The 16428-nt window shown below is 43.2% G+C and overlaps 1 protein-coding gene across 6 annotated transcripts in view; it reads right to left on the bottom strand.

Annotated features, from left to right (window-relative positions):
* LOC146361404 (tensin-1-like) overlaps positions 1 to 16428 on the bottom strand; it is a 121638-nt gene that overhangs the window by 48153 nt on the left and 57057 nt on the right. For 4 of the 6 annotated variants that reach the window (XM_084921928.1, XM_084921923.1, XM_084921927.1 and 1 more), the window contains 2 exons: positions 11510 to 11548; positions 5284 to 5325 (listed from right to left, as the gene is read on the bottom strand). In XM_084921928.1, the coding sequence (XP_084778054.1) occupies positions 5284 to 5325; positions 11510 to 11548 (81 nt within the window). Of the gene's footprint in view, positions 1 to 1312; positions 1695 to 5283; positions 5326 to 11509; positions 11549 to 16428 lie in introns of those variants that run through there. The other 2 variants (XM_084921924.1, XM_084921925.1) reach the window with 2 other exon arrangements.

Here is a 16428-nt window from a genome sequence, read left to right as displayed (position 1 = left end):
ACATTCATCCATGATTTTTAGACACTATTCCATTTAGCAGCTCGGCATCTGGGCAATTCTAAATGTTTATCTGTCTTATTCTTTCAGCTGTTATGGTGTGTTCCTGACTAAGTAAGAAATCATAAGTTCCAAATTGCAATTGAGTCCCTAATTGCACATTTTTTGCAGAAGACCCCCTTCACTCAGATTTCCCATTTGGACAGTCGAAGTAGACTAGCATACTTTGAGTTAGCAATCCAAGATGGTGGCGCTGACTGTATACTGTAGTAGAACTAAGCTTTTAATCTGTTCTGTATTTCTGGCTAACTAAATATGCGCAACAGTAATGAGATCTATAAATGTGTTCTTTCAAGTGCAAAAAAATCACGTATAATCACTTTTCCTGGAACTTGCAAGAACTCGGAAGAGATGTCACTCCCAAGTTCTGACATCCTAGTTTCGAGGCATCTGGAATGGAGTATTAATCTGTATTATTAACATGCAGTTTAATCTAGTAATAGTCTAATTTTCACATGTACTAATTTTCATTTAATGTTCTAATCTTTTAATTGCTTTTGTTTCAGTCTCTTCAGTGAGGAGCTTCAGTTTAATTTCAGTTATGCTAACAAGTTTGTTTTTACTGTAAGTTAAGAACTTTTAAATGCGCATATGTACTTTTGTCTTGCTATACCAATTCATTCATCATGTTTGTGATGACGTGAAGTTTTTTTGTAAGACACTGACTTTTGGTTACTTTGTTTTGTTTTATTTTGTTTTATTTTTTGTTTGTTTGTTTTACTTCTGGCCTTCTGGTTTCCCACCCATGATAGGCCAATTGTTTATTCACACCTGTGGTGTCTGTGTATATTTAGATACTTTATATATTAGATATTTATACACTGTACATTTTTTATATATTTAAAAATATATAAATAGTTAATGTATTTTGTAATTAATGTATTTTGTTTTCAATTTTCTAATGCTTAGCCATTAATTTGTTAAACGTTAACATTTCCGACAAATTCCTTTTTTAGTTCCTCTCCAGTTTTTAAATAATTTTAATGGTTGAGCTTGTCTTGTCATTTTACCACAGACTACTACTTATCTTATTATCACAAATAAATTATTTTCCTCTCAGTTTAAAAATATTTTAGAAAGATTTTTGAGTAATTCATTTCTATATTTACAATATATGTATCTAATAGAGAAATAGTGGGAGAAGACTGAATGCAGTACACATAGGTTAAAAGGCACTAAGAAATTTAAGTTTAGCTATTTTACAACTTTTAATCATAAATAAAAAAAAAACCTTTATTCCATGGGAGTGGCCTACCTTGCCAAATTGGAACCCAGTACTACACCTCCAGCCAGAAAGCAGGTTGGCAAAATGCATTCGAATGGTGCTGACCAAAGGCATGGCGAGGACCCACTGCTCTCTGTTTCTAAGCAACGATAAAGCTGCAAATACCAGGCTTTTTGATAAAATCGAAAGAATCCAAGCAAAATTTGGTGTTGTACATCTCATTCTTTTTTGGGATTTCAACTGATTATCCAGGTGGTCAAAGCTTAATCGTTCATTCTCTCCAACATCCTCATGGTCAAGATGTTAGAGTCCCTTCCATTTGTGCCGAGCCTGATCAGCGATTATGTAATATATCATGATGCATCTTCCTTTTCTTCGTTCCTTCTCAGCTGTCTTCTCCCTGCTTTCTCTATCTTTCTTCCTCCCTCCCTCCCACTTTCTGTTCTCTGGAACTACTCCTCCCTTGGTCTTATTATCTCTCATTATATCTGACTGCCCCTCTCTCCCCTCCAGCTTCTCTTGGCTCATATCTTTCACCATCCCGTGTGCTTGTGTGGTGTCTGGGTCCTGTAAATGTTTGTTCCTAACTACCCTTAAGAATATGGTCAGCAGCATGGAATAACAGGTTGCATAAAGTGTGGAATAAAAATAAAATGGTAAAATGGCCTGTACTTGTATAGCGCTTTACTAGTCCCTAAGGACCCCAGAGCGCTTTACACATCCAGTCATCCACCCATTCACACACTGGTGATGGCAAGCTACATTGTAGCCACAGCACTGACAGAGGCGAGGCTGCCGGACACTGGCACCACCAGGCCCTCTGACCACCACCAGTAGGCAACAGGTGAAGTCTCTTGCCCAAGGACAAAATGATCGAGACTGTCCAAGCCGGGGCTCGAACCGGCAACCTTCCAATTATAAGGCGAACGCCCAACTCTTGGGCCACGATCGCCCCTTATAAGATTTTTTGTCTGTTAGAATTATGTTTGATTTTTCTCTAGGTAGAGCTTAAATCTGTACATCCACTCTTCCATGCTAAATACTGATTTCAAAAATCCCCATTATACCGTTGGATGACCCTCAGTAGGCCCCACACTGACTCAGTTATAATCACAATGGTGCATTTTGAGTCAAAACCACAATGCATGTATCCTGCATGGACTAACCAAATAAATATTCCATCTGCACGTTGGTCCACACACCGCAGATGCACACATACACGGAAAACCTCATAAATGATGACTCCAGGATTTAAGTACAGAGAGAAGAGGATACCATGACAACTCCTCAACATATTAACCAATAAGCATAACACTATATCTGTGAAATATATAAAAGGCAACTTGATACAATGGGATAACACAGGGAATGCTATAAAAATACATGACAACCACAACAGAGATCTTACTGGTTAAACAAAAGGCATGATTGATACATTAGGATCACAAATTCAGCTGACGATACAACACAATTTTTATTGGAAATGTCTGGAAGGGACTGTATATGTTTAGTCCCAAATACCAGTATGCCACTGTCAAACTGTTTCTGACAACGTTTTATAGTTACAATTTAAAAAGATTAAAAAGACCATAGTCAAGACAATTAGTAGCCTCTGTCTTTGTATTTTTAGTGCTGGTGTTTCTCATCAGTATGCCTGTATTTCCTCACAATCTCAGTTGCTTGCTTGTTTACACAAGAAGATGACATTTCTATGAAGCCGCAAAACATGGCTTGCATTTAACTGAACAGGATAAATATAACTTCTAAATGCAGTGCTAAAATATTTTTTTAAAAAAGATTTTGATAGAATGATGTTAAAAATATTAAAAAGTAGCACTGATTAATAAACATTGAACAATAAGAGGAGGGGGGGAGGTTTTCACATGTTTGCAGCTTGTTTTATTGTGTTTGACAAGCTGTAGTGAGCTGCAATTCATAGCTGTTGGAATGGTTTCCATTTCACAATAAAAAGGCACTCTAAAACATCCATAAAAGCTGCTCAAAACACTGAGACATAACCAACTTCATCCTCAGGATGTGCTAAACACTAAATTTCTGCATGCAGTTAAGTACTTGTGGCTAAATACACACTTTAATTTGTTGCTAGCTAGCACAATGTGCTGTTTACTTTAGCCTTATGTTTGCTTAGATTGGTAGCTAACAACAAATGCAAAAAGCTAACTAAAGAATGCTCTTGATAAACTAAAGCTGTGTACCTCTGGATGTGTTCCAATCATACTTCCTGGACAGCGATAGGAGGACACTAACTGCGTTGTATAAGCTAGCTAGCAAAATAAAATGTGTCTGGTCATTGTTTCTCATTTTTTGGGGGTGTTTTTGTGCTTTTGTCTGTTTTAGTTTGTTTGTTTGTTCTTTGCACATAGCACATTAGACATAATCATCTTCCATTCTATCTCCCAAGGCACAAACTGTGGATAAATCTCTATATAAGCTGGTGTGTACATGCCGATCTGTGTTAATAATCCCACTCTGAGTCATCTCCTCATTTCTGCTTCTGATCTAAACGTTCGGGGGACATTGGATGTAGACATGGACTCATTTAGACACACAAAAAAAGAGAGGAGAAAAAACAAGGATGTAAGAATTCTGCTTTTATCTTTTGAAATACAAAATTATTCTGGTCTTATGAAAAAGGAGACAAAGACAAAGGAACCCTTTTAGTCAAAAATAATTAATTGCGACCTTTGGATTGGTTTGCATTAAATAACAGTTTTTGTTTTACATTGGTAGTGTTCTTCTCTGTTCTTTCTTTGTTTTGTTTTTTTAGCTCTTCCTTTCTTGGGTCCCCACCACCTATGCCTACACTCTCCACTGTTAGCAATGTCAGACAGAACAAGCATGCCTAGTCTCTAGCCAGGACTTGGCATTGATTTCTGGCACAAATAAGAGAAAATTTGCAGTGGACTGGCAGAAACATATGTCTCTACAGCTTACTATTTTTTTTTAATTTCAGGTATGTACCACATATTCATTTACAGTGGCACAGAACAGACACCTCAGCTAACCTGAACATCTGAACATATGCAGTCTGAAATTATCCATTGGAAAAATATGTACCAGTCTTTAAGGGTCTGTAAACTGAGTTCTAAATGGATAGCTGTTATGTAGTGGATGGTGCTACCACCTTTTGCAGTTTGTAAGATTTAAAGTGAACCATGTTTGAGATCAAGGCTTAACAGAATTATTCCCTGATTAAATGATTGATTCAAAGCTAATAAATATACAACTTGATGGAGACTCTCCTTAGTTGGTTTAATTTAGTAATAAGCAATTTTACATGCCTTAATGCAAATATCAGAGCTCATGTGTGCAGTTTGCACTGTATATTGTCTGTAGTTAGCATTTGTTTCTACAGTAGGTTGCTGCACATGTTTCTCTATTTCAAAACATACAATTCAAAGCACAGCATATTTCAGTGACTGCTGAGTCATCGTTATTACATTTATTGCTTCTTAAATAATTTTTGAGAAACTGTATGTGGACGCCTCAAATTAAAACCTTAGCCATTGGCATTAATCGGCTCCTCTGCTATTCTGTGAAGGTTTTCCATAATTATATGAAACCTGGTTAGACTGCTCCCTTTCAGCCACAATAGCTGAGGCTGGCTTGTGATAATTGACAGTAAGGTTTGGCTTATGTTTGTGTTATATAGGGTTGTGAAAGTGATTCAAGTACTTCAACACTGAATTGGGGAAACCATTTCTCTACAGACCTCAGTTCCATGCATGTGGTGCAACATACATGGAACTGCGCTATTTCTGTAATTGCAGGAACTGAGGGGTCTTGCACGAACCTTGAGAAACAAAAGTACATAGCTGTATCTATCCAGGTGTCTGTGTATGTTTTGCTTCATACAGTAATGTACTTGAGGATTGTTATTCCAGCGTCTTGTTGTAATAACAATAGCAGCTTTAATGAATGAACATCTTTTAAAGCATGTCTTCTTGGCATTACACTTACGCAGAAGAAGTGTTACTTACCGGTGTATCTACATGCTTTAATGGCAGCTGAGGAGTGGGAGGCTGGAGAGAAAAGTGAGACAGAGTCAGCGGGTTAATCATTGTTTCTTTCACATGAAGGAAGAAACAACATGGTGAGAAAAAAAAGATGAGAAGGAGATGTGAGAACCAGGTTTCCTTGCTGGATGTTCCGCTCTCACTTATTGCCTGGGTGACAGTCACCTACCAGACTCACTCAGTGTGTGTAGGTTTCAGTCGTAACATGTTCCAATGTAATGCAACATTACATTTGCCTGTAATACAGTAATGTAATGCATTACTGTATTAAATTCAATTCAGCTGAGTGTATGCAGACTCCAGCCCAGCAGTCAGAGCCTGATCTTCAACAGGTAACAAAGGCAGGCAGGCTTGTAGCCTTTATTTCTATCTGTTCATGTTTATTCACAGCTTTTTATTGTTGTTTTTGTGTGTCATCATTAAGACAGATCATGTTACAGAGTACCATAAGCGTAACATAAAGTGTAGCTAAACAAATTGCTAATTAACGTTCTCTTATACTTTTAAGAACCAAGAAGTAACAAGCAATGTTTACATTTTACATTAATATATTACTTTTTTGAACAATGACCCCAACTAGCAGATGCTATATGATTATTTGGCTTTAAGGTATGTTTTACCCTTCAAGAAAGCAAAAAGATAGGCAACAAATGTAAAGTAAATTGCAGCAGCTGTTGAAAGCACAAAGAGTAACTATTCCTTCTTTTGTTTTTAATTTTTTGTGAAAATACAAAAACCATAACATTTCTATTTCTCTATATAATCAGCCAACATTTTCCTATCAAAGATATAGTCATATTAGCATAAATATTGCCCAAATATTTTCTGTTGTATGGAGCATAATGCATAACAAATATGTTTTTACTGATTGAGCAATAGCATCTTCATGGTAAGTTGACAACTAAATATTAAGTTAGAACACTGTTGGGAAGTCCATAAACAATGAATACTTAATTTTCTCTGTTCAGTATAGCAATAACATAGTATTAGCATCAGTATTAGCTCCGAAAAATCTACTATCAGTCACGTTTTTTTAAAAAATGTTGTTTTGAGGTTACTTCAGATTTTGATGCCAGTTCAAATTTCCTTATTTTAGGGTATTCAGGTGTTTAGGGTTGACCAAACTAACAACTGAGACAAACTAAATACAGATATATGTTCAGATCCAGTTTTCCTTGTCATACTTATCAATTAAATCATATTGCATGAAGTCTCTGCTGACTAATTTCATGACATTTTGTGAGTTTTTACAGTGTTTACATTTAAAGGTATATAAAGAGTTAAAATTTCAAATCAGTTTCTTAAATTGTGCATGTCTGTCCCCGAACAAGGCAGAGATGGAGAAAGAAGGAAAGAAAAAGAAAGTATGTAATTAGAGGCACAGAGATACAGAGCTTGATCCATGTTTTAAGGAAAATCTCTTAACTGAGTTAAGTACAGGGTCTTAGGTTGCTGTGAGCTTTGTAAACAAATCTGAAGGACTGTTTAACAAGCTGCAGCAGTGATTTTAAAAGACCAAAGCCCAAAGTAAATAAGTGAAAAGTAGTTATTGTAGCCTGGAATCTTCCTAATTTGGTCAAACTATTGGTGGTTTAATCATAAAAATTTAAAACAGGACCAACTGATCCCTTTCATATTTGAGTTCATTAAATACTCACTACAAATCAGGGAAATAATCAAATTGGTATTTCTCCTGGTTTTCAAATCATGACCTAACATTTGCTGAGCAAGCATTCTTTGTGGAAATGAATGAAAACTCCAATTTCAAGCTCATTAAAATGAAAATGGCTCAAGTCTCGTTGTCGCAGTGCATAAATCCCATTTTATCCTCTAAAACAGAAAGCCTTAACGGAAAAGGGAATAATGATTTTCACTGAGGCTCTCTATCGTTCCTCTTCTGCTCAGTGTGGCAGCATCCGCATAGCTCATACCAAATTACTGAAAGCACCACAGGATGTGTGGATGCTTTTGACAAAGTCTGTGTGTAAAAGCCACCCCCTTTACTGCAATCCTTATACTTTCTTTTTGTATTAAGCAAGATGATTGACGTAAAGCTGGATAAGGGGATAGTGAGAGAATATGTCTGTGATGGTTCTCAGTCATCCTGGCGGACTGATCCCTGGCTACCAAGACTAGCAATCGGGACATGGAATGTCACCTCTCTGGTGGGAAAGGAGCCTGAGTTAGTGCGTGAGGTTGAGAGGTACCGGCTAGATATAGTCGGGCTCACCTCAACGTATGGTTTGGGCTCTGGAACCAGCCTACTAGAGAGGGGCTGGACTCTCTCTCAGTCTGGAGTTGCCGCTGGTGAGAGGCGGCAGGCTGGGGTGGGTATCTTAGTATCCCCTCGGCTTGCTGCCTGTATGTTGGGGTTTCTCCCAGTGGATGAGATGGTTTGCTCCCTTCGCCTCCGGGTCAAAGAATGGGTCCTGAACATTGTCTGCGCTTATGAGCCGAGTGGCAGTTCAGAGTACCCAGCCTTCTTGGAGTCCCTGGGTGGGGTACTGGAGGGTGCTCCTCCTTGGGACTCTGTTGTCCTACTGGACATGCTCACATGGACAATGACAGCGAGACCTGGAGGGGCGGATCTGAACCAGAGCGGTGTTTTGTTATTGGACTTCTGTGCAAACCACAGTTTGGCCATAACCATGTTCGAACATAAGAGTGTCTATAAGTGAACATGGCACTAGGACACTCTAGGCCACAGGTCGATGATCGATTTTGTAACCATATCACCAGACCTGAGGCCATATGTTTTGAACACTCGGGTAAAGAGAGGGGCTGAGCAGTCAACTGCATACCAACTGGTGGTGAGTTGGATCAGGTGGCGGGGGAGGACGCTGGACAGACCTGGAGCACCTAAACGTACAGTGAGGGTGTGCTGGGAACGCCTAGCAGAGGCCTAGGTCCGCGAGATCTTCAACTCACACCTCCGGCAGAGCTTCAACAGCATTTCGAGGGAGACTGGGGACATTGAGTCCGAATGGACCATGTTCAGCATCTCCATTGCTGAAGCTGCTGCACAGAGCTGCAGCCGCAAGGTAGTTGGCGCCTGTCGTGGTGGTAATCCCTGAACCAAATGGTGGACACCAGAGGTGAGGGGAGCCACCAAGCTGAAGAAGTCCTATCGGGCTTGGTTAGCCTGTGGGACTTCGGAGGCAGCTGATAGGTACCAACAGGCCAATCAGAACACGGCGCGGGCGGTGGCGGAAGCAAAAACTCGGGTGTGGGAGGAGTTCAGAGAGGCCATGGAAAAAACTTTCGGACTGCCTCGAAGAGATTCTGGCAAACCGTCAGGCAACTCAGGAGGGGAAAGCGGTGCTCTACCTGCACTGTGTATAGTGCGGGTGGAGTGCTGATGACTTCGACTGAGAAAATTGCTGGGCAGTGGAAGGAATACTTCGAGGACCTCCTTAATCCCCATGGCATATCTTCCGTGGAGGAAGCAGAGTTTGGGGACAAAGGGGATGACCCGCCAACCTCTGAGGGCGAGGTCACTGAGGCAGTTAAACAACTCCTTGGTGGCAGAGCCCCTGGGGTGGATGAGGTCCGCCCAGAGTTACTGAAGGCTCTGGATGTTGTAGGGCTGTCCTGGTTTACATGCCTCTACAATGTTGCGTGGAGATCAGGGGCAGTACCCCTGGATTGGCAGACCGGGGTGGTGGTTCCCATCTTTAAGAAAGGGGACCAGAGGGTTTGTTCCAACTACAGGGGAATCACGCTCATCAGCCTCCCTGGGAAAGTCTATGCCAGGTTGCTGGAGAGGAGAGTTTGTCCACTAGTCGAACCTCGGATACAGGAGGAACAATGCAGTTTTAATCCTGGTCATGGAACACTGGATCAGCTCTTCATTCTCTCAAGGATACTTTGTCTGCATAGCCGGCAATAAGTCGGACTCGTTCCCGGTGGGTGATGGGCTTTGCCAGGGCTGCCATTTGTCACCGATTCTGTTCATAATTTTTATGGACAGAATTTCTAGGTGTAGCCAAGTGGCGGAAGGCTTTCACTTGGGTGGTCTCAGGATCTCATCTCTTCTCTTTGCAGATGTGTGGATCTGTTGGCTTCATGGGGTGATGGCCTCCAGCTCGCCTTGGAACGGTTCACAGCCGAGTGTGAAGTGGTGAGAATGAGAATCAGCACCTACAAATCTGAGGCCATGGTCCTCAGCCGGAAAAGGGTGGAGTGCCCACTCCGGGTCAGGGACATGTTCCTGCCCCACTGGAGGAGTTTAAGTATCTCAGGTTCTTGTTCATGAGTGATGGGAGAAGGGAGCGGGAGATCAACAAATTGATAGGTGCAGCGGCCGCAGTGATGTGGATGCTGTACCGGTCTGTTGTGGTGAAGAGAGAGCTGAGTGTAAAAGCGAAGCTCTCAGTTTACCAGTTGATCTACCCCCCTACCCTCACCTATGGTCACGAGGTCTGAGTAGTGACCGAAGGAACGAGATTGTGGATACAAGCGGCAGAAATGGGCTTCCTCCGAGGGGTGGCTGGCCTCTCCCTTAGAGATAGGGTGAGAAGTTCGGCCACTCAGAGTAGTGCCGCTGCTCCTCCACATTGAAAGGGGCCAGTTAAGGTGGTACGGGCATCTGACAAGGATGCCTCCTGGGCGCCTGCTGGGAGAGGTGTTCTGGGCATGTCCCACCAGGAGGAGGACACACTGGAGAGATTATATCTCTCGGCTGGCCTGGGAACGTCTTGGTGTTCACCCGGACAAGCTGGAGGAGGTGGCTGAGAGAGGTAGAAGTCTGGGCTTCTCTGCTTGGGCTGCTGCCCCCGCGACCTGGCCCCAGATAAGCGGAAGAAAATGGATGGTTGGATGGATGGATGGAGGTTCTCAGTCATTCAGGTCATCACAGTCTAAGGAGCTTGGAAAGAAAAGCGTCTGGACTTCTTTAAAGTTCATAGTGAGAGAACAGGAGTGACAGCCTAGAAAACTTCTTAAAAAGGACCCTGTGACACAACCACACTATGACGGAGCCCCGGTTTCATTTCCTTCTTGTTCATGTCTAAACATGCAGGCGGACATATGTGCCAATGATTTTGCAGACTCCCACTCATTCACAGGTAGCGATAAGTTATCAGTAAACTGACACCTTGTCATGAGAGGCAGTGAAGAAGAAAACCACTAACATGAGATAAACATTTTGGGCAGCTTTGCAATTATCTTGAAAAGAATGCATCAAGCACATTTCGTCTTGGACTTAAATGTTTTATTGTCAGTGTTACAAGTATATGTTTTGTGTTATGAGGTAACAAACTTGTTATAATATTTATCTTTTAGAAAAGTCATTCAGACAGCTAAACACCCTGCAAAAACTGGCCAGGAAACACCAATCACAGCACATACATTGCTTAACAAATTTGTCAGATGACCATTAAATCTAAGGTTTATGGTACATCTGCCCTAAATTAACAACACTGGATATTACCAAATTAACTTTTTATGTTTCTTTAATTTTTAATCCACCAGTATGTTCAAGATCTTTAATCAAACTGATTTTGAATACAAAATATAGTATTATATATTTTAAAATATAGTATTACAAGCTTTAGCTTGTTATTGTTATTTCTCACGTTCTACTCTAACTTTTTTTTTTCAAACCATGCATTTTGTGTCTGTCTGCAAAGAAACCCCTACAGTAGACACTGCATGCATTGCCTCTGGACAGTGTGTGAGTTTCATGCCTGAACTCTGACAACTTATCACTGCTTGCTACAGTGGAATACCAGGTCATCTTCATGTTCATGGCAGAACAAAACAATCAGGACACCAAGAAATAGCACTGGGACATGTGCTTGCATATTGATTTTCTACCTTTGGCTAGGTTTGATCTGCCAGTCACATGGTGATTGTGACCAACTGCTATTATCACCTCTACAGGACACAGTTTGAGTTGGTTTGCCTTGTACAAACAGCATTTATGAGATGAGAGGAAGCTTTTATAGTTATAGCCTCTGCCCTCTGACATCCAGCAACGGCCTCACAGAGCTGTGTATGGCTCTGACACAATTCTAGGAAGGGCCATCAAATTTATGAAAAGGATTTTAGAGGTCAATAGGAGTTTTAAATGTTTCCTTAATGGTCTTGTTTGACACACACACACACACACACACACACACACACACACACACACACACACACACACACACAGATTGCTGAAACACATGCATGCACATGTCATACTCACCGGCTCATAGCTGGTATTTGTTTGACATGATGTGGTGACCTGTAAATGGAGAAAGAGAGAAACCAGCTGAAGTCATATCTGACTTTTAAGGAGAGCACGTAAAAAATAGGTAAGTAAAGGAGGGGAGAAGCAGAAAAATGACTCAGCTAGTGTCCTCAGTTCTCTGAAGTGCTTTAAATTGTGAATTCTGAATATTTCCTCTTGAATGCCTGAGTGTTTCCCAACAGAACAGAAATAACCACTGCCTATAAAAAAGAAAGCACCCTTGACTGTTCCTCTGTGTGGGAAATATCTATTCCAAGCAAAAATCACATTTCACAGTCAACTCACACTGAGAGAATGCTTCCAGAGAACATCACAAAACTAATGAACACTGCATTACACTCAGTTCCCACATGGATAAACACATTACATTATAGTATGACTATCATTTATTTTGCATGCCGCTTTTGGTCAGTCTGTATACGAGAATCCAGGCAAAAACACAGTACAAAGTAGTTTTGCTTGTGTTAAATAACAACTCAGACATCATGGCAGAAATCCAGGTTACACACTACCACCGTCACTAGCCTAAGTGAGCTTACATGCACTACATGAAACAGAATTGTACACAAGTATCTGACTGACAACCAGTTTTGCCTTTCAAAAACAAAAGACAGTGTATAATATTCGGTATGCTACAGTCATGTGCAAAACTCTTGAGCCACCCCTTGTTTCCTTCTTTTGATTCCAGTGAGCCTGACATTCTTGTAATTTTCTTTTTTTTTCTTTTTTTTTTTCTACCTGTCCCGTTTGGCTCTTTTGCCATCAGAATTATTGTCTAAAGGCGAAGAAAGATGCCCAACGGATTTACTTTACCAAATTGACCATCCCAGCCTTGCCGTAATGGTCCATTTGATTCACCTTTTATTGTTTATTTTATTTTCAGAAAAAAGAAAACAAGCAGAAGAAAACGAGAGTAATAGAATAAACAACATCACAATGATATATGGGAATATGACAGTAAATACTAAATATTAAACATTATTGTGCAGCACGTAAGATCGACAGCGCACAGTGTGCTTTGAGGTAGGAGCCAAAAAGGGTGTAGTTTGTGTGTGTGATCACCCGTGTGTACACCTGTGAGCATGGACCCGCTTGTTTTTTAAAAGGTTCCTTCATGTAATGATCTGCTAGAGGGTGTGGGGAGCCACTGCCCCGTCCTCCAGGGCATGAAGCAGGTATGGAGGAGATCAAAACTCCAGACATCCAGAGGCCCCCAGAACAAAAGAGACCAAGGAAGACCAACAGAGGGGCAGCCGCGCCACTATCCCAGAAAGAGCTGAGGAGAGTCCCAGATGAGGGGTCACTCAGCAGCCGCGGAGCAGAAGCCAGGGGGGGTTGCAGTGAGCTCCGCCGGCAGCCAGCTGTGCCTGAGTGACCGAGCCTCAGGCCGAGAGGCCGGGGGCACCCCACCTCCGAAGTGGCCCGAGCGAGCCCCAGGCTCCAGGCCCCGATAAGCAGCCGCCAAGGAGTGAGCCGGTGTGTACCTGGACGCCCATCCCCGGACACAAAGAACCACCAACGCACCGATGTCTGAGGGAGTCCGCCACCGGCAGGGGAAGTGGTGGTGGGGGGAGATAGGCCTCCAAACCTTGGAGGGCCTGAGATGTCCCCAGAGAGGTGGCGTCTGATACCCGACCTGACATATAGACATAGACATACAGGCACACACAGATACAAACATCCATTCCCACCCTCATGCTCTCATATGCACTTACTCCACACTCAACCAACGTGGAGACAGACATAAAGAGACGCTGTACACACAATCACACTCCCCAAGCGTACTCTACGAACCGGGTCTAGGTACCCTTGCCCCTGGAGGGGGGAACTGCACCCAGACCCAGGTGATGTTACCCTTTTCTCTGCGGTGGGGAGAAGCAGACCGCCCCGACTCTGCAGCAGCAGGGAGGCCCCACATTCCAGACCCCAGTCGGACGGCCAACTCCTCCTCCCAGACCCCCTGCTCCAGCAGGCCGCAGAGAACGGGGGTGAGAGAAGACTCCAAACCTCCCTCCACCCGCTCATTGTAGTGTTGATGCATGTGTGTTCTAAGGTGCATTTAAAACCCAGGAGGGCATGGAGCTACCTGCCAGAGAGCAGCAGGTAAGCGCATAGCCCCTCCTGATAGCCCTCAATGTCTACATGTATTTAAAATTGAGAGGTGGGCAATGACGCCAGGGGTGAGGTGTACACCCTGATGGTAATTTGGATTCCGTGTAGCGTGCCCACCCCCAAGATCCTATATGTATGTGTAATGAGAGTGTGAGTAATGTGAATGTCTAAGTTGTGGGATAAAATTGAGGCAGAGGCAGCCAGAAGGGGACAGAGGGGGGGGTTGCCTCCTCTGCACCCTGGTGACACACCCCTACTCCAAGGCCCTGCATGTGTGGGTGGTTGTGGTGGAGCGGGAAGAGGGAGGCAGCTGGAGATGGGGAGGGAAGGAAGGGTGGGGCAAGTGACCCCTCCCTGGGGCCAGCTCCCCCGCTGACCCCAGTAGGCACCCCCATACTCCGCGACCCGCCAGGGAGAAGGGGCCCAGGCCCATCCGGACCGGGGCCCAGTGCAGCAGCGCCGCCTGACCCCACAGAGCCCAGGACAGTCCACCCAACCCCACCACAGAGAAAACTGCACCCACCCCATCATCCACTCATCTTCCAGACTACACAAGACAATAGACGCCCAGGCTGAGATCTTCCTCCACCTCTCCTGTATCTCCCCCTCCTGCAGAGAGAGTTCCTGAAGAGAGGAAAGCTCCTGCAAGATGTGACAACCTCCCCCACCAGTTGAAGAGCCCCCCAGGTGGCTCGACGCACCGGCGGCACCCTGCGCCAGGGCTTGGCCCCCATACACCCACCCGCCCACAACCCCGGCAACACACCAACCAGGACCCAAGCCCCCGAGGCCCTTGTAATTTTCTAAAGCAGTCTTAACAGCCGCATAACAGAAAAGTTAGCAAAGAACCATTTAGGCACTTTGCTATGAGCACCCTTTCCCAAAACACATCATGTGTTCACATTTCTTTTGTTGAATCTATGAAAGATGCCAAAGATCCCATATTCTGACAGGAATAAAATAAAATAGCATTTTTTTTTTCAACAACAAGGTGATTCCCAAGGCGCTATTAGATGAAAAACATAGTTTGCAGTATCTCCTTAAAAAAAAAGAAAAAGTGAAAAAACAGTTTCTGAAAAAACTTTTCCAGAAACTAGAAACATCTAGGACAAAAGAAGAAGGCTTAAAAACAAATTTTGAAGTGCTTTTAGGCAATAGTTCTTTCTGAAGCTTTATCAAACATTGGCTGCTTTTTTGACTAATTTTCAGTCACCATCTTTGTATCTGACCATTTTCAGATGAATGTTTTTTGTTTGTTAAGACACTTAATACTGATATTTTAATCACTGAAATATAAAAAAGGCTCCTAAATCAAGGGATGGACCGGTGTTATGTCAGAAACTTGGCATTTGGTGTGCGGGACAGCCTTAACAAATTTGAGGAAGAAAACCAAAAAAGAAGCATCAGGCCCAAACAGGTATCTACAGCAGATGAACAGTATCTGAAAGTTGTGTCTTTAAGAAACAGGAATGGTAAATGGCCTGTATTTATATAGCGCTTTACTAGTTCCTAAGGACCCCAAAGCGCTTTACATATCCAGTCATCCACCCATTCACACACTGGTGATGGCAAGCTACATTGTAGCCACAGCCACCCTGGGGCGCACTGACAGAGGCGAGGCTGCCGGACACTGGCGCCACCGGGCCCTCTGACCACCACCAGTAGGCAACGGGTGAAGTGTCTTGCCCAAGGACACAACGACCGAGACTGTCCAAGCCGGGGCTCGAACCAGCAACCTTCCGATTACAAGGTGAACTCCCAACTCTTGAGCCACGATCGCCCTTTTCTCTCTACAGCAAAGACCTAACACGGGACCTGAAAGATGCATCTGGACCTTCAGCTTACTGAAGCCTCATCAGAAATGGTCTCAGTGGAAGGGTGGCTGTCAAGAAGCCGTACTTAATGAAGGGGAGAAAAAAGGGGAGAGAAACCTAAGGAAGGAAGATAACACAAGAAAATGGACTGAAAATCAGTGACAACAGGTCTGATGTAGAGATGAAGCCACATTTAGTGTTGGAGATCTTGTAAAAATTAATGAATTATGAATACAGGAAAGTGCCATCAGATTTTGCTCCACCATGCAAAACCATCTGGAAAACATCTGATTGGCAACAGCTTCATTTTTTTAAGATGAAAATGATCCCAAACACACTGCCAATACAGTACAAGCATACCACAGTGGAGCACTATCAGTCATGGATCGGCCTCCCCAGAGCCCGGACCTCAACATTATTGTGTCATGGTCCCTGTGTCTGCCCGGCTGGCCCCGCGAGGCTACATTTGTTATGGTGGTTTTCTCTCCCCCTTGTCGCTCTGCCTGGGCGGAGCTCACTGTCGGGTCCTGCCTTTGGCCCATGCACCTGCCTCTAATTGCACAGCTGATTACTCCATGGCTATTTAAGGCTGGGGCTCAGATCCTGTCATCGCTGGATGATTGCATGAGACACGTTAGTGTTAGTTCCTAGCTTTCGTGATACTTCGTGAGTGAGTGAGTTTGCCTTTTGAGATTTTTCTGTCTCTGTGTGAACAGTCTCCCCGGACCTGCTGCTCTCTTTCCTGCGTTGGATTACGAGCATGTTGGTGTGTGGATTCGTGTGGTGGAGAAGAAAGAAGAGCTTTGAATGCCCTTCAAGAAGCCTGGAGAACTATTCCTGAAGATGACTTAAAGACGTGACAAGAAAGCTGCCTAAGAGAGTTCAGACTGTGCTAAAGAATAAAGGTGGTCACACCAAATACTGACCACACATATGTGCCATTTTTCC

The sequence above is a fragment of the Perissodus microlepis genome, chromosome 23, assembly GCF_051167445.1.
Source record: "Perissodus microlepis isolate ML-2025 ecotype Zambia chromosome 23, ASM5116744v1, whole genome shotgun sequence".
NCBI lineage: Eukaryota > Metazoa > Chordata > Actinopteri > Cichliformes > Cichlidae > Perissodus > Perissodus microlepis.
The sequence above is the reverse complement of the archived record's forward strand: the minus strand, read 5'-3'. Positions and strand labels throughout refer to the sequence as shown.